The 21739-nt window shown below is 40.9% G+C and overlaps 1 protein-coding gene across 1 annotated transcript; it reads left to right on the plus strand.

Moving 5' to 3' along the window:
- Positions 1–448: 448 nt before the first annotated feature.
- Positions 449–20365, plus strand: DYNC1LI2 (dynein cytoplasmic 1 light intermediate chain 2). The gene is made up of 13 exons (XM_058155630.1): positions 449–600; positions 2650–2723; positions 3188–3304; positions 4568–4798; positions 8687–8850; positions 9717–9810; positions 11723–11858; positions 12898–13009; positions 14109–14168; positions 15190–15231; positions 15504–15621; positions 17687–17806; positions 18519–20365. The coding sequence occupies exons 1-13, from the start codon at positions 470–472 to the stop codon at positions 18623–18625; spliced, it is 1506 nt and encodes a 501-aa protein (XP_058011613.1). The 5' UTR covers positions 449–469; the 3' UTR covers positions 18626–20365.
- Positions 20366–21739: the final 1374 nt, after the last annotated feature.

Raw genomic sequence — 21739 nt, forward strand, 5'->3', positions numbered from 1 at the left:
CTCCGTTTATGCCCCTTGCAGGCTCCGCATCCTCTTAGTGTAGTAGTAAAGGGGGGGAGGGGGGGGGCTAAACCGAATTATTATCGTATTGTGCCTGTATCGAAACCTTCGGGCGTAACCAAAAAGCCTGCCGTGCTCCTCGCCGCCACTAGGGGTCCCTATTTGGCGCAAACTGGGCGGCGGCCCCGAAAACATTGAACTCATCGTCCAGGCGAAAAACCCGCTGCCGTGGGTGTCCTCAGAACTGCCTGATCAAAAGGAGGGGGCGGCTCAAAGCCTTCCGTGAGACCAAAGCTTCCCCAAAACCACGCCGCGCATAGCAAAAGGCACCGATGAAGCCACGAACGCATTTCCAAGAGGGGGCCAAAAAAAAAGACAGAAAGAAAAAGGACAGGCACCCGTCGGGACAGTCGGGGTCCTTAGCCGAGAGTGTGGGAAAGCCGGGGTCCTGTCGGCGGAGCCTGGGCGGATGAGGTCACTCTTTGTGGCGGCTGCCGTTGGCAAGATGGCGCCGGTGTTGGCAGAGAAGAAGCTGCTGGAGCCGGACGGGCCTTTGGCTGCAGACCTCCCCAGCGAGGAGGAGGAAGGCCAGAGCCTCTGGTGAGCAGCCGGGCCGGGCCTTCAGGAGGCGGCGTGGCTGGTGGGGAAGAGGCGGGGCGGGGCGGGGCCGGCATTGCATCCTTTCCCTCTCGCAGGTGGGATTCGGCTTTGCAGGGCCGGTTGAGGGGCCGCCGCCGCCTCAGCCAAGGGAGCCCCGGGAGGCCTCTTGCCCCTCCCCACTTAAAGCCCGTTTTTCCCGGCGAGATGGCTGAGCTCCGCCGCCCTTGGAAGGGGCGCCTCCTGCAGCTTGAGCCGCCGGGGTGGGAGGGGGAGCTTGCCCTGCCCGGAGGGTGGAGGTGTGTGTGTGTGTGTGTGTGTGAGGGGGCTGCTGCTTCCCTGCAAAGCCGACGGTGGGCGGCAGCTTTTCCCAGGCCTGGTGCTACTAACTTTAGGGGCATGAGAGAACAACTACCACACCCATCCTCCCCTCTCGCCATCCCGCCTGGAGGTTGTTGCGAGGTGAGGGGATAGGTGGATGAGAGCCTTTGGGGGAAGCCTCTGCCCGAAATGGGGCTCCTGGCGCTGCATCTTCCCTGCCTTCCTTCCTTTGAGGGATGCAGAATGCTCTCTCCTTTCTTTCTTTTTTTCCCCTGCACCCCAAAGAGTTGCTGGAGGGTTTAAAATGCCTGCCAGCCTCTGCTTCGGCTGCCTTTTAAGTAGGATGCCTCTAAAATGTTATCCTTAATACTCTTTAGCTTTAATCCTATGCCAAGTAAGCGGCCTCTCCTCCAGCTTTGACATGGCAGTTTTGCATCTCACTATGGCTTTCTTTTTTCTTTTTTTATCACTAGCATTCCCACCCGCCCCCATGTCTCAATACAAGTTGTGTTCGTTCCCTAGCTAGCCTGATTTGTTAGGATGCTTGGCTGGCATTGTTTTCTATACTGGTTTCCCTGATTTTTACCCTGTGCTTATTTGTACCCTGTGACTATCATTAAGTGTTCTATCATTAAGTGTTAAATTTGTACCTTATGACTTATCATTTAAGTGTTGTACCTTATGATTCTTGACGAATGTATCTTTTCTTTTATGTACACTGAGAGCATATGCACCAAGACAAATTCCTTGTGTGTCCAATAAAAAATTCTATTCTATTCTAAACCGCCTTATGGCGTTTCCCGATTTTATCAGTGGGCTGCTTTTATTTTCATTGATAGTTTCCTTTGTGATAAATTCTCTGTGTAATGAATGCATGCTTAACCATGGCTTAAGGAATGCGTGTAATTCTGAACTCTTTTGAGTTGCCATGTATTTTATTTAGAAGGAGCGACTCTTACCTCTGGCTTGTTTTGGGTTTTGTGACTCACTACTATAATCTGTTGTGAAAGAATGCTGTAAAATATGTCAGACGGTGAGAATAAACCCTTCTTGGTCTGCGTACTAGATTTAGAATGTTTCTAAACAGTTAACAAATGCCCAGGAATTTTTTTGTTTATTACAGTTACAATCGTTTCTCTATAATTGAAATATTGCAGAGTCAAATTCTTTAACAAGAGAATAGGTGATTTTCTGCAAAAGGTAAGAGTCAGGCCTTTGACTCCTGGTACCCAAGTCTTGTGGGGAGCAACTTTCCATAATATATGGAATACATAACCTTTAGTTCCTTATTTATTAAATTTGTACAGCTGTCCATCTCATGTTGTGTCATGTTTATAATAATGGCTGATCTCAGAAAACAGTAATATTGCACTGTTGGTTCATACTCAAAATCCTAGTTCAACAGTAATTCGTAAAAGGTAGGCTTTCCCTCAATTTGTCTAAATAAATTTATGGTTGTAGTTTGATATTACAAGGCCTAACATGATTGAATATAAACGTAAAATATAAAAAAACTTTCTGACCCAAGGGTTTAAATATTTATTTAATGTTTGGAAAAGACATTTGGACATATAAAAACCGTAGAAAGCAAAAAAAAAAAAAAAGCTGATTCATTTTTCATAGGATGGACCTTCACTTCTAGGTTTGTTGGGTTTTTTGGGGGGTCATTCATCCTGTTCTTCTGATTTGTATCTTTCATCCTTGACTAAAAAGAATGTTACTTCAATGCAGGTTATCAATATTGAGTGAAGTCTCCACCCGCTCAAGGTCTAAATTACCATCAGGCAAAAATATTCTTGTCTTTGGTGAGTATCAGTGAATAGCTATGGGACGCTATTGGTTCTCCAGGAAGGTTAACTGAGGAAAGAAAAAACCCATTTAATTTGGACGAAAGCGTTTGCTGAGATTACTACATTAGTCAGGTTTCACATGGTCTTGTGAAGACCATGCATTTTGTGACATAAGGCCTCTAGTGCTTCTTACAGACTTAATGGGGTTTTTCCCCCCAGATTTTCTTTTCGAGAAATAATGTTTCCTTTTTGAAGAAGAAAATGAAAGGTCATTGATATTTAACAAGTTAGAAAGTGGAAGAAGCGTGCAGCAGACTGGCACCATAAAGAGGCCTGGCTTTGTTTAGCTGTTCTGTAAAATGAAATGTTCCTTCAGCTGCTGTCAAGGTACATACAACTTGTCAATTCAAAGGCATGACGTGTTTTTCTGTTAAAGATTATCTTCCTATTTCTTCTCTTCCTTGCAAACATACTGGCAGGTGATGATGGCTCTGGTAAAACAACCCTGCTGACTAAAATCCAAGGAGTAGAGCATGGCAAGAAAGGAAGAGGGCTGGAATATCTATACCTAAATGTCCATGATGAAGATAGAGATGGTAAAGTCCTTGTTTTACCTGCCTTTCTTTTGCCTAAACTTCAAGGCCAGCTTACCTCAAAGATGTTATTGTCAGAAGTTTAAATGTCTTTATTCTTTTCACTTTCTTTTATGTCTGGTTCATTCTCTCTTTCCTTTGATGCCTACATTCAGGCAATTAGCAAGACATGCTACTCCCACCACAAAATATGGCCCTTAATTATTTGTTATCACATTTAGTACATTCTGCCTCATTATCTCTGCTAGCATTTTTTTTGTGTGTGTGTATGGAACCTACCCCCTCCCCTTTTCATTTAAGTCTGGTTTCTGTCCATTTCTCTATCCTGTATACATTTTTCAGAATCCCCCACAGCCATTCTCCTGACCCTCTTGTTGCTCCGTTCGTACAACCTGAAAGCTTCCTTTTTGACATTCACTCATCTAGTTTCACTGCTTTCAGAATTACTCGATCCTTTTGTCCTTTCTGCCCTGTGCATTTAAAATTGCTCGTCAGAATGTTTCAGCTGCCCTACTTTTTCTAAGCTTGTCCTCAGAATTCACCTTTGAAAAAAGCTGAGTACTGCAGCATTTCCAAATCTGGTACACTCTGGATCATCCTTGTCTTCTGTGACCACAATAAACACAAGCGGATCTAATTTAATTTCCCAAAATATTAAAAATTAAAACATAATTATGCATAAATAGTTGTGGTTTTGTGAATTTTGTGATGCAGTTCTCTAGTCATAAACCATGTAAAAATGAGGGAGATGTCTGCCTCTAAATATATATGCTATTCAAGTAAAAGGCACAACATTTAAGAAGCATTTCTTGCAAAAGTCATGAATTAGGAAAAAAAAACAGGCACTGGTGAAATGCTCATGGAACTTCTGAACATTAGTGTGGAGCTGAGCTTGTATACAGAGTGAGGCAAATAGTAGCAATAAACTAAGAAAGACAAAGCAACTGAAACCAGAAGATTTAGCCATCTATTTATCCAGATTTATCCTTGACAATTTGGAAAGACCATCCTAATATTTTTAGGTAAGAGTGTCTGAAATAGCTGCACATTCTCATACTTAGTCAGCCCCTGCTTCTCTCCTCTTTCTCTACCTCTCTGATGCTGGATTCTTGTTTGTAGTCTCCCTTGCAAGCAGAGTTGTGCTATATTTAGTGCTGGCTGTGTACTTGGTGCTTTAGAAGTTGTCAGTGCCAAGTATGTTAATGGAGGCTATATCTTTTCATGTGAGAAGAATTTCCTACTTAAGAGGGATTGTCTCCTTTGCAGATCAGACCCGCTGTAATGTCTGGATTCTTGATGGCGATTTGTATCACAAAGGTCTTTTGAAGTTTGCCGTGACAGCAGAATCGTTGCAGGAGACTCTCGTAATCTTTGTGGCAGATATGTCTAGGCCATGGACTATTCTGGAATCCTTACAGAAATGGGCAAGTGTCTTGCGGGAACATATTGATAAACTGAAAATCCCCCCGGAAGAAATGAGAAACATGGAACAACAATGTAAGTTACGTGAGGCTGACATTTCTTTAATGTCCGTGCACTTTATTTAGAAGAATGAACTATACTGAGCCAGGGCAAAAGTCCATTAACTAAGCACTGTCTACCTAACTTGTCTGCCTGCAGTTTGTGTTTGAGTCTCTTTGCTTCAAACAGCATTGCTAATTCTGTGGCTTTTGCAACAAGACCGTGTAATTTGTACTTGTTCATCTAATGAAGAATTGGTCACCCTGGGAAAGTAGGCTTGTAAATAAGTAATATCCCTGTTCCTTTTACATTAAAATTAAATAAATGTTGGAATGACATAGGTAGGGTGGCTTTCATGAGTAACATTGCAGAGGTTTACACTGTGAATGAGGGCATAATGGGTTAGATCTAAATTTGATAGTGCCTGGAGTAGAACATTTGACAGTGATGGTTCTTGAGTTAGTCATTACAGAGTTGATGAAATGGATTTGTTCTAAGCAGGACTGTGTCTCAAAAGTTCAGTGGCTTGTAAGACAAAAAAATATATGGATATAGCAATAGCACTTAGACTTGTATATCACTTCATAGTGCTTTACAGCCCTCTGTAACCAGTTTACAGAGACAGCGTATTACCCCCAACAATCTGGGTTCTCATTTTACTGACCAGGATGGAGGCTGACCTTGAGCTGGCGAGGATTGAACTCCTAGCAGTGAGCTGAATTAGCCTGCAATGCTGCATTTTAACCACCACGCCACCATGGCTCTTAAGATCTAAATATCTGAAGCGAGAGCAGGCTTTCAAATTGCTACTTCCCAAAGGAATATTTGAGGGGGAAAAGCGACCATACTGCTTTAGGAAGTGACTGCTTCCCAAAGCTGCTTTTGTTGATACTGAAGGGAAATCGTTTTCCCAAGTTGTGACAGAGGGAAGTCATACAAAGCTGGTGCCAAGACTTCATGCATTTGCCCTGATTTTCCAGGAAGTCATCTTCCACTATCAATAGTCAAGTGTGATTTGATGTTTGCCTAATACTAAATTTAGACCTCATTTTCCCTTCCCTGTTTGCAATGCTGGGCTTCTTGCTTTAATTTGTGCAAAATCTGTTTCTGCAGACATTGATTCGTTCCAGTATGGATTCTTGGCAGCTCTTGTGCAAAGCCCAATTAAAGTATTTTCAGATTGCTGTGTCTTTGTACAGGTAGTCCCGACTAACAGATCACAATTGAGAGCCCAAAGTATTTGTTGCTAAATGAAACGTTTGTTAAGTTTTGCCTCGTTTTATGATTTTTCATGCCACAGTCGTTAAGTGAATCTTTGCAGTTGTTAAGCTAGTAACATGGTTGTTAAATGAATCTGGCTTTCCTATTGTCTTTGCCTGTCAGAAGCAGAGACAGTCTGGAAGTTGGGTCATGGCAACTGAACTTTTTTTCTTTTTTGGTTTGAAAAGGTTCTCTGCTTAGTCAAGTAGCTTCTACAGTTTGACCGAAGAAGCTACTTGGATAAGCAGCAAAACATTTCAAATGAAAGAAGAAAAGTCAAGTTGCCATGACTCAACTTTCAGACAATTCTACCTGCATGATTGAGTATCTTCATTGACAAGCAGAGACAATGGAAAAGCTTGTATTATGGTTGCAAGTCTCAGTCGCCTGATGTCTTGCTTACCAGCCACCTTGCTTAGTAACAGTTGTGGGTCCCAACTGTGGACAGTTAGTGAAGACTACTATAATTCCTGCAGAATGAATTGATTGTTAACGTGGACCTGGTGAACTCGATTGGTTTATTTACAACAACAATTTTTTAAAATTGTTGAAGAATTTTAACACAAGAATACCCAGAGTTTCAACTTACTGGTTGATATATCTTCTAAATCAGGGATCTTCAACCTTGGCAACTATAAGACTTGTGGACTTCAACTTCCAGAATCCCTTAGCCAGCTTTACTGGCTGAGGAATTCTGGGAGTTGAAGTCCACAAGTCTTAAAGTTGCCGAGGTTGAAGACCCCTGTTCTAAATTGTGTTTCTGAGAATTATTTCAAAAGCATAATGATGAATTTTCAGTCCTCAAAGCTCTCTCCTTACAAGGGGCATTGAATGGTGCTTGCACTGAACTTTAGGAGCTTCAGGGACGAAAATCTTGTGCATGGCATTGACTTAATAGAAAGCCATTGTCCAAAATCAAATAGCAGCAGAGTTTTCAAATAACCAGTTTCTTTATTTATGACACACATGTATGCGGTGCAGTGGTGAGCATGATAATGGTTGATTTATTAAAAAAGCAGTTGGAGCTATGGAATTGTGGAGGTCCATCAGGGAGGAAATTCAGTCAAGAGAATCATTTAAAAACATTTTTTTAAGATACCAGTTCTAGTTACAAAAACAATGTGTCATCAGAATTTCTATTCCAAACATTTGGGCACCGTCATCTTTTTCACGAAGTGTATTCTGGCAAGCACCTTCCACTACTTGACACAAACACCTCTTGGCCTCAATGTGACACTGCGCTCATATTATGCTGGTGGTGGAAAAAAAAAATCCTTAAGGTTTTCCGAAGCCGTGTCATGTGAGTTCATCAAACCCATAAATAATTTCAAATGCAGTGGGTCAAAGAATCCCTTTCCTCTGCCAAGAGGTTACAGTATGTGCTGTGGATTGTATCATTCCACATTTATACGGAAACTTAAATGAGCATGTCCGTTACAGCAGAAAAACGCCTGTGTTTGGAATTTTGCAAAACACACAAGTCATTTCTGTGTATTCCCTGGATGTAGTAATGATTGTTGTGGACCTGTGCCCGAAGTGAAAGTTTCCAAAGCTATTGGAAAAATGCAAGAAGATGAACGGTACTGTGGGGTTTTTTTCCCCACCATAGAAGGCAGGAGTTGTTATCTTAGCTAAGGAAGCAATCGCATAAAACAACTTGGGCAAGACTTTCCATAAGTGACAGCTGCTCAGAGTTGTATGCGGGTGACCTACAAATTTAATAAACAAATGCAGTTGTGCACAGGTGCTTCTTTTTAAAATATCATTTCCTTCAATGTTGAGCAGTTTAGAGATGAAGCACTTGGCATGCTGCAGATGTTTGAGTTTCCTGGCTCTTGGTAAAGCAAAATTTGACTTGGCCCCAAGAGCCTTCAAGAATAGATTGAGCTAAAACTCCATACAAATGGATTTCAGTGATTTAAGAAGATGCTTCATTTGTGCTGTTGGAGTTGCTAATAAATTTGCACCCTCATTTGATGATGTTACTCACTATTTGGGTCATTTATCTTCTAAGGCATGATATTCTTAATCTTTTATTATGTAGATGATCTCATTAAATAGAAAGGATGGCATTTTTGGGAAGGGTAGTCGTGTTCAGCAACCTTGAAATTATCTGCAACCATTGGGATATTAAGTGCAAAAGCTACTGTAGGAGTACAGTTTCTGAAAGCCTATTAAAAGAAGCCTTGCTTTCGGCACTTCAGGTCTTCTGAATTTTTAATACGTTGAATTCTTGTAGGGTTTCCGCTTCCAGAAAACTAGGCACAGATACAGCTTTTTTCTTCTTCTTTAGCTGTCTGTAGTAGTTTACTGAAAAAGCTTTAAAATAATGAAGCCTTGAAGTTTCAGAATGAGCTACCCAAATCCATTTTTGAAAAACATTTTTGTTTTGAAAAAAAAACTGTTTTTACATTGTGAAGGGTTCTTGGAGACCTGGAAGATGAAGTGGGATAACTGGTAAACATATTAAAACTATTCTGAGGAGAAAAAATAATCGATGGTGTTTCTTCCCCACCCCTTTTTTTACAAGCAGGTGCTTTGTCCTAATTTTTGCTCTTTAATTTCAAATAATACCTGTTTTTTTATAAAGAGCATTTGAAACAGTAGCTGTAGCTTTTAACATAAAAGACACTGTTTAAAATCTAAGTATATGTTTTGTTGTAGTTGTGAAGATTTTTCAAGAATATGTAGAACCGGAAGGAGGTTATCAGGGCTCCCCACAAAGAAGAGGTCCATCAGGGCAAGATGAGGAGAATATTGCTCTCCCTCTCGGAGAGAATGTGCTGACTCACAATCTTGGGATTCCTGTGGTGGTAGTTTGCACAAAGGTAAGCTTGAAATCCCACTCAGTGCCAAACCCGCCCCGCCCCCCATTTATACAATGGAATTGAATCTTGTTACTTCAAAGAATGAAATCTGATTTGTGGGGAAGATGGTTTTTCCCTCCCTCCCTTCCTCATATCTTCCTCCCTCCCTCCCTCTTCTCTCATATCATCTCCTTCTTCCCTCTTCTCTCATATTATCTTCCTTCCTCCCTCCCTCATACCTTTGTTCATCTCCCACCCTCATATCTCTCTCCTCCCTCCCTCCCTCTTCTCTCATATCTCCTTTCCCTCTCTCCCTCCCTTCCTGTTTCTTTAACATTAACATCGGTAATGATACCTTGAGCACTTTTGCATATTCTTTTTGATTTCAATATCTCTCACATTTCCCATTCTCTACAGTCCAGGAAGAACATTGAATTCTGCCTGCTTCCTTTTTCTTCAAGCTTCCCTTTTGTATATGCTAATTTTAGACTATTCTGCCAAATATTTGAAATCACAGGAGATCTCTGTTCTAAATTTACACACCATGCAGCTGAAGTGTGATTAAATAGCAAATCAGGTCTAAGGAGTTGCACGTTTTTGTATTGGACAAAGCTGCCATGGGCGCAACATTTTCAAACAGAAAAATATTGGAGAATGTTATTGGTTTTTTTTGGTGTGTGTGTACATTGCCTTGAATCATATGTTGATTGGGTTGGTTGCTATACAAATGGACTAAATGAATAAATACAATTGAAACTTTCCCTTTCATAGCTTGAAAGTTTGCTCTAAATATTGATTTACGCAAAAGTCTGCCTTCCACACTCATTTTATTGCGTGGCAGACTTTCAGAACTCTTTGAGATTCCTTTGCTGTTGTTGTTTTTCCAGTGTGACGCAATGAGTGTGTTAGAAAAAGAGCACGACTACAGGGAAGAACACTTTGATTTCATTCAGTCGCACATTCGTAGGTTCTGCTTGCAGTGTATCCTTTTTCTTAAGCTGAAGTGGTATATTAAAGAAGTACTTTATAAACGTGAAACAATGTTTAACACAAATCCAACTCCGTTCTTTGTTTTGTTTCCACCATTGAAAACAGTCACATCTATGTTTCATTTGCCTTTCATGAGCACCTATTCAAATTTAAAACCATAAAGGCCAGCTGTCAGGGTTCCAAGTAATAACTCCAAAGCAATCAAAACTCTGAGGCCTGGAGTTTCCTCAATATATTTATTTGGGATGTCATATTAGCATGGCTGGTGAAAAGCCGACTCTGAAGGGCCCAGAGTTCCCTGCTCAAAGTCCAAAGTCCCCACCCTCCAGGTCATATGTCCATCACATGGTCCAATCAGGTCGTAGTCCCAACTCCAGCCTGGCTTTGGTTCACGCCTTTCCAACATCTGGTAGAACGTCCTTGGCTCCCATGAGAAAGAATGTTATTTTGGCTACACATCCCTCTCCCCGCTATCTCTACCTCCCCAGTTAAGTTCCCACAGCTCTACCCAGCATTGCTGTGGCAGCCCTGAAGATTGTTCTCATCTAGGCTTCCTTAGAAAGCATGAAAAAGTCTTAATTCCGGCCAAACCTCTTTTATTTACACGACTGTGGATTACTTTCATTCACAGTGAACAAGGCTTTGGCAAACAATCTTTCAGAGGAATGTTTATCAACACCCACCGTATCTTAGTTGGAACGCTGCCAGTGAACCAATTTCCAAATGCAGGGCAAGGCCAAACTTGGCACACAGACTATTAGAGTCACGAACAGAACTTTCCAACCTTGAAACGACCAAATGAACCAATTGTTTCCTGCAAAAGCCCACGTCCCGTTCACTCCTCTTTTATGTCCTATGGGAAGGGCCAATTATCTCCAAGGTGTGGCCTTATGCCCAAGTCACCCCTGCTTTCTTAATTGTTCTTGTCTCCTGGCAGCTCTGTGCATGCACACACTGGGAACAGGTTCCAGCTGTTCCTCTGCCTTGCTGCTGTCTAGCTCCCTCTCTGCCTCCAAGGCAGGGCCCTTGTCTCAAGCTTTCCCCAGCCCCCAGGACTTGCCCAGGTTCCTCCCCAACCTCCTCATTGTCCTGCTCTGCTGCCAGCTCTGTTGGCTGCCGGTGGCCCACAACAAAAATGTCCCCAAAATCGCTTCAGGGCCGACACTAGCATATTCCATTTTCTTGGTTATGGTGAGAGGTTTTGTATTTCCAGTAATGGCTGGTAAATGAACACCAATTTTAGATGTTCTGTGTCTAGCGGTGAACAGTACAATCCCAAAAATGTTGACTGCGAGAAATCTTGCCGGTCTATTGGATCTTACCTGCCAGATCAGCCTGCTACTATCTGCCCTTAAGTAGGTCTTTCCTGGAGTCACATTTATAGGATTGCGCTGCAAGTACAATCAGTTAATTGGTGAATTATATTTAAATGAATACATTAATTTTGCTAGGAAACAATATGGCTCCTTTAGGAAGGGTTGTATTTCTTTAAACAGCTTTAGGCTTCTTGTAATATTTTTTTTTGAGTTTGAAAACTTTTAACATGTTCATTTCTGTATTGTTTTTCATTTCTGTATTGTATTCTACTCTCCTTTTCCTTGGGCTTAAAATTGGACTGCTTCAAACCATTGTCATCAATATCCAGTAAATAAACATATGGTGTGGAAATAAAGTGTTAGACAGGTGACCAATGCTTAGCTGTTATGTTGGTCTCTCATAAGGCTTCTCTGAGGTAAAGGAGAAAGCAACAACATACACTGTCTTCAATTTCTGAGATAAAGGCAGGATATAAAATTAGCAACTAAATATATCATTTAGAAACAGGTACTTACTTTTGAGAGACTCAAATGTATACATTTAGCACTTACTCTGCTTGGAATTTTCCTTAATACGAAATGAATAGATGGTGCGGCCTTGATCTATACATCCGTTAAGGAGGAGAAGAACCTCGACTTGTTATATAAGTACATTGTACATAAAAAATACGGCTTTCACTTTGCAACCCCTGCCTTAGTGGTAGAAAAGGACGCGGTTTTTATGTAAGTTGAAGGGGCAAAAGAAGACGCATCAAAAGGCTACTGTAACTGACACACAATATTTTTCTGTCTTTGGTGGGGCAAGGGAGATGAAACCTACCTAAAAGATGCAAATGCCTGTCTCAACTCTTAGTAGAAATCCGTCTTGAGTAATATTGTCTAGATGGAATTCATCCTATAGCCGTGATGGCTAAACTATGGCACGTGTTCCCGAAGTGGCAAGCGGAGTCATGTCGCCTGGCATGCGCGGCTCAGCCGTTTCTCCTCCGGATTTCTGGTGCGCATGTGCGGGTGACGATCAGCTGGCTTTTTGCATGCGTCAGTGCCGGAAACTAGAAGAGCTGATCTTCCGTTTTCCTGCATGACCATACGCGCTGGCCAGCTGATCGTCAGGTGCGCATGCACGCCAGAAACCCTGAAGAATAGCTGGCTGAAACCGGAAGTCCATTTTCAGGTGCGCGCATGTGCCCTGGGCAGCTTCTCTTCCGGGTTGCGGCCCAGATGCACGCATGCTCCCAAAAAGATTCGCCATCACTGTCCTATAGTAATCCTATAATAATTTGAAGAGCACTAGTTTGAGAAAGATACATAGTTTTCATGCTCTGTGTAGACTTAAGTAACTTCTTGGGATTGGTCTTTTCTGGTTAGCATTTCATCTTCGTTCCTTTGGCTCTTTTTTTGAGAAATGTACCTATATTCTCTGAATTCTCTCTGTACCTTCCAGAATTCCCTCTGAAAATTGTTGAATTTCAAAGGAGGGTGGTGCGACACCCCCCCCCAAATGGTGATAAGCACTGAAATTAGTTTCATTCATTTTAATCATAAAGTAAAACTTCCTAGTTCCCAAAACCTGTGAATGAAATTATTTACATGTGTGTACTAATTTCATTCACTGCAGCCCTCCTCTCCTCCCTGCCCATCAAATTTACAAGTGTCTCTTTTCAAAGGGAATAAAAGACAGGCAAAATCACACCTTTACGTTCAAAACGTATGACTGAAAAAAAAAAGGATGTGCTTGCATGAATGGTAATTCTTTCTCTAGACCTGCCGGCTGGGACAATGAAAAGAAAATTGCAATCCTGCATGAGAATTTCACAACAGTGAAACCAGAAGATGCATACGAAGACTTCATCGTGAAACCACCTGTAAGAAAGGTACAGCAGCTTTGAACTCTGCTCCATTATCCTTCATGTGAAGCTAGCTACTGGTCATTGACACCGAAGTTCATATTTTAAATTACAGTAACCTTCTGTTTGGCATCAGTTAAAGTGGAGTAGTGGATCTTCTAACTATTCACTTATGAAACACTTGGAGAAGTGCTTCTTGGGACTCGTTGACTGACAAAGAGCACTTATAAAAAACAGAATGCTACTTTTCACTCCAGGCAAGGAGTTGTAGTTTGGTATGGAAAAGACCAGAATAAAATGGCTTGGATCCAACTAACCATGAGTGGAAGAGTGTTCTGAGACATAGAAGCCTTCTGAGGAGGCCTTTGATGTACGTCTCCCCTGCCTCAGGCACAGAATTCTGCAGGAGGAGCCGAGAAGATATTTCCTTCTTAACTGCCTAAGTTTATCAGCCTGGCAGGCTGTGGTTGCTTGTGCCTATACAGTCTAAAAAATGCTTGTCCAGAAATGGGAGTTAGTCCCTACAGTTCCTACACTCTGGCAGCAGGTCAAGGAAGCTGATATACTCCTTAGCTGCATCTGAGAAAGTCACTCTCTCCATGAAGTAGGAGAAGCCATTGGCTTCTTTTGCATATGGAGAAAAGGGGCTTTCCCAGAACGGAGCTGCGTTCCATCCTTTTCCATGCACAGAGTTCTCCTTGCAATGTCCACGGGCCATCTCCAGGCCTTCTTATCTGTGTTGATCTCAGGCCAGAGTGACTGTTCAGCAGGGCTTCTAACCCTAAAGCACCATGCTAAGAAAGGAAGTGGAAGGGAAAGTGCTATCATTGCCAGACATTTGCTTGTGACTCCCCTCTTTTCTGCAGTTTCCACACTTTACATCCCAGGCTGGGGTTGGGAGGGACAGCCTTGTGTATTGTTTCTTTCCTTGTGTGTGGTTGTGTTTTCTAATGATCCAAACAGGTGTGTGCACATCCACACTTCTTGCATTTATTACACCAGATGTCAAGGCATATCATAATCTCCCTCCGCCGCCCCGCCCCCCCGGCTGCTCTTAATGGAGATAATTTCAGATAACTGAACATCTGTTTGTGAGAAAACTCTTTTTTTTTATTTCCCTTGTCAGTTAGTTCATGATAAAGAGTTTGCGGCAGAAGATGAGCAGGTCTTTCTGATGAAGCAGCAGGTAAGAGGGGGGAAAAAAGCGCCGTTTTCTGTTTTTGCTTGTCTCTGGGTGCTTAGGGTATTTTAAAATAGCATCTATGCATCGTGAGGCTTTGGATCTCAATGCAGCCCCCTAAATCTCCCTTTTTGTAGCCTTTGCATCCCTTTTTGATCACAGTTGCAGAAACCATCTTCATGGTTTGCTGGCAGGAAAATCTCAAAACATTTAAGCCTATACCTAAAAATAATCTTTCTCAAATTAGAAGAACATCATCTTGGTCTTCTCCACATATCATTGACTACTTACCGTGTTTCCCCGAAAATAAGACCCTGTCTTATATTTTTTTTGAACCCTGAAATAAGCGCTTGACCTTATTGCCATGCGCTCAAACGCCCGATTGGGCTTATTATCAGGGAGTGTCTTTATTTTGGGGGGAAACAGGGTAGCATTGTTATCCTACCACTACAGACCTGAATCTTCCTCTTTTTTCCCTGTGATAGTAAGTCTTCAATGAATCCCCAGTAAGCAGAATCCTTGCCAGAAGGACCAGGGTGTAAAGCTCCAAGGGAGAAAAAAAATTCCCAGAACTTACACGCAGAGCAAAAGCTCTGTTTTGCATGGTGACTTTCTCTCAAAACAATTCTTGGAATTGTAGTTGTCTGATGTAGTGAAAGAGGTGACTGTGGTCTGGTCACATGGGGCTTCTCTAGTTTGTGGATGAGCTGTTTCCTTAGTTTTGAATAGTTTTGAATTTTAATTTAGTAATACTGTTCTTTTTTTCATTGAAACTAGCGATTCTGATTCATTCTTATCAGACATATATAGCATGGGTGCACAATATATATAGTCACCCTGATGTTGTTGAACAGATCTATCGCTGTCCTTCATTGTTAACTATGCTAGATGGATTTGTGTTCACAAACATCTGGAGCGCTGTACATTGTGCACCCATGAGTGAGTGAGTTTGTTTGATTTCTAAAATACAATGGTGTATTGCAGTTCTTTGGATAATCCATTGACAGGCCTGTAACTTTTCTTTCAGTCATTCCTCGCCAAGCAGCCGGCCACCCCTACCAGAGCTTCTGTAAGTATCCATAGTTAAAATTGGGTACATTCCATAAGGCAGCATAATCAGATAAGAGAGAAGAATATTAAGAGTAATCCACCAGTGAACGTTTTAGGAATGCGAAATTGTTTGACAGATGATGGCGCTGCACCAAGGGAAATTTGTACTTTATTAATGGCTTCAATTCATTGTTGTACACAGCTTTCAAAAATAATAAGGGGAGGTAGGTGATATTTTACAAAAAGATAGCATCAGTAAACCACATCCTGTTGCTTTTTCTTATTGTCCAGGAATCTCCTGCTCGTGGCCCTTCTGGGTCACCCCGACCGCAAGGCAGGACAGGCCCTGCCGCCGTTCCTAGCGCCTCGCCAATAGCATCCGTCAAGAAGCCAGATCCGGCTATTAAAAGTATGCAGTTCACCTTAGCAATGTTTGTTTTGTTTTGAACTTTGTCTGGGTGGAACCTTTTATGGTCTGTTGGTTCAAAGGCTGTGGGGATATTTGGAAAGCTTTTTGTGAACTGCTACATTGATCATTAGCATAATGAAACTTGCCATTGTGAAAAAAGTTTAATCTCTTAAATGTAATTTAAAAAAAAGAAAAAACTTTTTCAGTTACACCATTCAAAAAAATCCTAAATCTCACCTCTGCTTTAATCCTTCATTGGATACGGGATGTAATAATTAGAGGTGTATCTTCATAATAAATCCATGCCCAAGCAAGAAGATAAAAAGGTTTTAGAAAAGCTAAGATGTTTTGGGAACGATAGTGGATCTATAGCTAGAAAAGGCAGCAGACCCCTCTCCCCCTCAAATATCTAAGCTTATGTTACTCAAATACAGATATACCATATTTTTCAGACTATAAAACGCACCTTAGTTTTTGGGGAGGAAAATAATGAAAAAAGCTGATTGGCAGGTGGATTGGCTTTCCGGAATACCGCCAATCAGCTGTTCCCAGAGGTGAATTTTAGCAACTGGTTCCTTGGTTGTGAGATCTGTGCCTTGCTTTTTTTTTTTTTTTTTTGCTTTTTTTCTGCCTCTGAAAGTCTCCAAAACAACTTCAGAAAAAAGCCTCTAAAGCTCTGTTTGAGAGCTTCTTTTCTGAAGCTCTATTTGGGGGCTTTTTTTCTGAAGCTTCTTTCAGCCTCTGAAACCTCCGTTTGAGAAGCTGCGTGGGCTACATTCGGAGTATAAGACGCACTCAGATTTTCACCCTCTTTTTTGGGGGGGAAAAAGGTGCATCTTATATTCCAAAAAATACGGTAGTTAACTACTGAAGCTATAGTAAAATAGTATGTTTTGATGAAGATAATTATGGTTTTATTTGAAAGCCAGTGTAGTCTACTGGTCAAAGTACAGGACTAGAGATTAGAGGAACCAGGTTCTGGATCTCCCTTAGGCTTGGAAGCCATCTGGGTGATCTTGGACTAGTTATGCCCTTCTTAGCCCCAATCAGCATTGGAGCATTGTGACAATAACCCTCTTGTTGCATCATGCACTTTTCTGCAAGAAGTCGCCCTCATGCAAAAAGAAAAAGATGTTGCAACGAAATGGGAAAATGGGTAACAAGATCATTGTCTGTTGAACACACAGATACACAATTTTGCGGGATCCAATCTGGATCCCACCAGGACCAGAGGTTTTAGTCTTCCAAGCTTTCGGAGCACATCCTCAGGGAACTTCACTCTAGCAGAATGTAACATTCTGGTCCCGGTGACCGACCCAGATTGGGTCCTGCTGTAACATCATTCTGGCATACGTCTTATTTGCCTTCACACAAAATTTTTCATATAATAATAGAATTTTAGAATAGGGGTTGTTTTTTTTTTTTTTTGGCCAAGTGTGATTGGACACACAAGGAATTTGTCTTGGTGCATATGCTCTCAGTGTACATAAAAGAAAAAGATACATTCATCAAGAACCATAAGGTTACTGATAGTCATAGGGTACAAATAAGCAATCAGGAAACAATATTAATACAAATTGTAAGGATACAAGCAACAAGGTTACAGTCATACAGTCATAAGTGGGAGGAGATGGGTGATAGGAACGATGAGATTAATAGTAATGCAGACTTAGTAACTAGTTTGACAGTGTTGAGGGAATTGTTTAGCAGAGTGATGGCATTCAGGGAAAAAACTGTTCTTGCATCTAGTTGTTTTGATGTGCAGTGCTTTATAGTGTCGTTTTGAGGGTAGGCATTGAAACAGTTTATGTCCAGGATGTGTGGGGTCTGTAAATATTTTCACAGCCCTCTTTTTGACTCGTGCAGTATACAGGTCCTCAATGGAAGAGAGGTTGGTAGCCATTGTTTTTTCTGCAGTTCTAATTATCCCCTGAAGTCTGTGTCTGACATCAGAAATATACCAGTGTCATGGTTTTCTTCTTTTATTTCTCTTTTGAAAGTCAATTTCTTTGAAGGGTCAGCATCCACTTTTGCCCATTTTCAGCGTTTGCCTCTTCCTCCTTAGACAATGCTGCAAGCGAAGGAGTTCTAGCCAGTTTCTTCAACAGCCTCTTGAGTAAAAAGACAGGTTCTCCCGGGAGTCCTGGTGCAGGAGGAAGCGTGCAAAGCACCGGCAAAAAATCAGGTACTGTCCAAAAGAAGCCGTTAATCTAATCGGGCCCATTTACATGCAGTACTTTGTGATCTGTGGTTTTCATCAGGGTGGATTTGATTTAAATCAAGTCGATTTAAATCATAATTTTTAAAGAGCAACTGTCATCTCTGTCCACCCTCCTCTGACCTGCTGTTGACTCACCGACAGTCCTATTCACTTTAAGGGGACAGCTGGTGATGCGGCAGGGACCCAACAAGGTGAGGGGTGTGGCGGGCAGCAGGTGAGCATCGGATGCCCACTAACAGGCGCTGCTGCCATGATGGATCTGGAGTGACAGGTGCTCTTTAAATGTAAGGACTCATTCTTGCTGGTAGTTAGAATCTTTAATACTATTACTTGCAAACAAAGTGAAGGTTTCCCATTTAACTTGCAGAGTTTGGGTTCATTGAATGAGTTTACCAAAAATGTAAAAGCCTCATGCTACATAACTAAGCAACGGTTTTATGCCGAATAAAATAATTAAGAATAAATCATTCTGAAATAGAAAATTATCTTTAGATAGATTTTTTACTCCAAAAGCATTTTATTAAAATAAATTTGATTAAAAAAATTCCGATTTAAATTTTTTAAAAATCCGATTTTTTAAAAAAAAAAATTCTAAAAAAAATAATACCGATTTTTATCCACCCCTGGTTTGAATTGATTTTCTGCATACGTGTCCTGTGCCTTCCTTTTTTTATAGGGCAGAAACCTGTTTTGACGAATGTCCAAGAGGAGCTGGATAGAATGACTCGCAAGCCAGACTCGGTAGTAACAACCAACTCCTCCCTGACAGAGAACGAAGCTTGAGAATCCTTGAACCTCCATATGTAAATGACCAAATAGTGATGTACATTGACCTGATAACACCAGGAGCTTCCTGCTGTGGCAGATGCGATCAGTTTTTTCTTGGGGAAATGAAATTTAACCTTCATTGGCTTGTCCCAGTGTCAAGTGCACATTCAGGAAGTTTTGCGTCTAAATTTCCTCTGTTTTACGATAACCATTTTAGAGTTTAAATAGGGCATTTCTCTTAATTTGGTTGCAAGCAATAGGGAGAAGCGCACAGAAGCAAGAGGTGGAGTTCCTGCTGAAAAGCCACGAGCTGCTGCTGGCACCGAGGAAGCGCCAAGTCCTCTCTCTCTCTCTCTCTCTCTCTCTTTTTTTCCAAGTTAACTGGAGCTGGCCATGAAAATGCGTACTTGTGTTTGTAGAGGGTGCAGTGTAGCAAGAATGTTGGTTGGATGATAAGCGTGTACAAAATGCAGTGTTTTGGAAGGGTAAAAAGCAAGACCTGATCAATAGAAGCGAAAAAAGCACGTTGGATGTAAATCAGATAATCATGTCGGGAAAAATAAAAATAAAATAAAATGCCTTTGCAATTGGGAAACAGAAAAATACGAGCATCATGGAAACTATTCCAATGGCATTTTTTTTTTCCAGTTCTAACAAGAAGATACATAAAATATGGTGGGTGCTCTTTTTGTCATAACTGACAACTGGGAGAAACCTGTTCAGACCAAGTGCCTGGCACAGTGTGAGACGTGTCTTCTCGAAGGTGCTTGAACCTCTTGTGCACTATTGTACAAACAGTGTCTGTTTAATTTTTTTTTTAACTTTATTTTAACCCGGTAACTTTGATAGCTGGGTTGAGATTTTGCATCCTTTTTTTTTTTTGTCCCCCTGATAACTTTTTCTTTCTTTCTTTCTTTCTTTTTTTTCTTTTTCTTTTTAAATATCAACCATCTGGCCTGTGAAGAGGAATGAGGGACATGTCATTTCTCTGTAACGAAATGGAAACGCAAATCTTTTCTTTCGTATCCGAGAGCTAATTGCAAAGGTCAACACTGATTTTTTTCTGCCTTAAGGCTTTAAAAAAAACAAAAAACCCCTATGGTGAGTTTGGGGTAGCCTCCAAAATTCTCGTTCCGGATTGGATTAAACAAAAGGGTTGTAGGTTAACAGAAAAATGAAGGTTAACAGAAGAAAAAAAATGCAGACTTAACGTGACTTCATTACATTTGTGCTTTACCCCTTCGGTGTTGCCTTTCAAGGGTGGAAATGATTTTGACGGTTGGCCCCTGTTGCTGCTCAGATGAGTTCCCGTAGCCACTTGGAGTAAGACTCCCACAGTTAACCGAAATGGCACTTTTTGAGTTTCTGTACAATTTATTTGACAGAGAAACACTAACTTATTTGTACCAAACTTGTTTGTAAGCAACACATTGGAGGGATATACCACCATGGATTATGCAGAGTTTACTTTGTATTGATGAAAAGGGTTTTTTTTGTTTTTTTTTGGTGTTACGTTGAAATCTTGTTTCCGAATAGAACAACCCTAATATTTATATACCTATATCTATATATATTGTTATATATACAAAATAAATTGACCACTAACACATTACTGGATGTAATTGCAACCCACGTGTTGTTAGAGAGAGGCCATTTCTCTTTTGTTTTTGTAAGTCTGTCTAATGCTAGCTAGAAAACTAAGAGTATTTACTTGCATTAACAAAAAGTATGTTTACTTATGTTGGTTACATTTTTTTTTAAAAAAAACACCAATACATGTTCAATTACATTATAAAACTCAGTTTTGTCCAATGTTACCTGGCTCTTAAACTGAGAAGTTGTGATCAGGGAATTTGGTGTGTGTTTTGGCTGCCATTACAAGCCGGCGTAGGCTTTGCTACATCGGGGGTCTCCAACCTTGGCAGCTTTAAGACTTGTGGACTTCAACCCCCAGAATTCCTCTGGGGGTTGAAGCTTTGCTGGCTGAGGAATTCTGGGGGTTGAAGTCCACAAGTCTTAAAGTTGCCAAGGTTGGAGACCCCTGTGCTATATTGTGAAATTAGCCTCGTGCCATCCCAATAGTAGTAACTCAATCTGTCCATACGGCAGCGCCTTTAAGTATCCTATATACCCTATTCAGTAACTACAGTTTTGGTGCCATTCATACACATAGAACCAGTGAGTGTATTGAGATGATTGAATTTATGCTTGGGTCTAAAAAGATGGGAGTGTAACAGCTATGGGGTTGTATTTGATGAGTTGGCCATTCCGAAGATGATTATGGCAGCTGGATGATTTCATGGAATTCTGGAGAATAAAACCTTAAAATCAAACTGGGTTTGGGAAAAACACGACAAATTATTTGCTGCTGTTCTAAGAGCGCTAGTTAGGTCTCAAGGCCCAGCTGGTCTTATTAAAATTTTTGTCATGCACCAAGATAATTTACTTTTTTTTTTTTTGAAAGCTGTAGACAACAGGATTTTTTTAAAAAAATAGCATAAAATGAACGTTGGATTTGCAAAACGAAAAAGCAATAGCATATGACTTTTCAGTTCTACAAAAGATCATTGGGACTCAAACAGAATTTGGAATTCCCCCACCCTTCCACTTTGCAAGTGAATGCTCCTAGTTTTTTCAAAAGGAGGAAACTGTTAAGTGATGTGATGTTTGTCAGTTGCCAAAGTCTAGCAACTTTGGAAAGCTGCACCATTGTCTTTTCTGGTGTTCTCAAGCATTAGAACCAAAGGCCAAATGCAAAACAGCCTTTATGTTTAAAACTACCATTACGATTTTTTCCAGGATTCACTTTTATGGAAGACTGTTAGAATTACTATCTGGCTCTATTTATATTGCATATAATAATTGCATCTGCTGTTCACGTTTAAAGTAAAGTAATAATATATTGGACTTGAAGATAAGGCAAATATAAATCAGTTAAGGATTGGCCCGCCATCCAAAATTTTTGTTTTATGCTGCTTGATTTTTAAGTTTGCACTTCTATTGGCATTTTAAAACTCGTTTAAACAGAACTTGTACGTACGTATTTAATTTAACACATTGAAAGTGACTGAATTTAACCATACCCATGCTGTAAATGAAAGTTCTGTCTCCTGTATTCAGTTTATTGAT

The sequence above is a fragment of the Ahaetulla prasina genome, chromosome 12 (assembly GCF_028640845.1).
Source record: "Ahaetulla prasina isolate Xishuangbanna chromosome 12, ASM2864084v1, whole genome shotgun sequence".
Lineage (NCBI taxonomy): Eukaryota > Metazoa > Chordata > Lepidosauria > Squamata > Colubridae > Ahaetulla > Ahaetulla prasina.

What these genes read in the sequence shown, in the direction of transcription:
- DYNC1LI2 (XM_058155630.1), top strand. Translation starts at nt 470, where the DNA reads ATGAGGTCACTCTTTGTGGCGGCTGCCGTTGGCAAGATGGCGCCGGTG. An exon ending in GAGGAAGGCCAGAGCCTCTG is followed by an intron (nt 601 to 2,649) that starts GTGAGCAGCCGG and finishes ACTTCAATGCAG; the next exon opens with GTTATCAATATTGAGTGAAG. An exon ending in AAGCACCGGCAAAAAATCAG is followed by an intron (nt 17,807 to 18,518) that starts GTACTGTCCAAA and finishes CTTTTTTTATAG; the next exon opens with GGCAGAAACCTGTTTTGACG.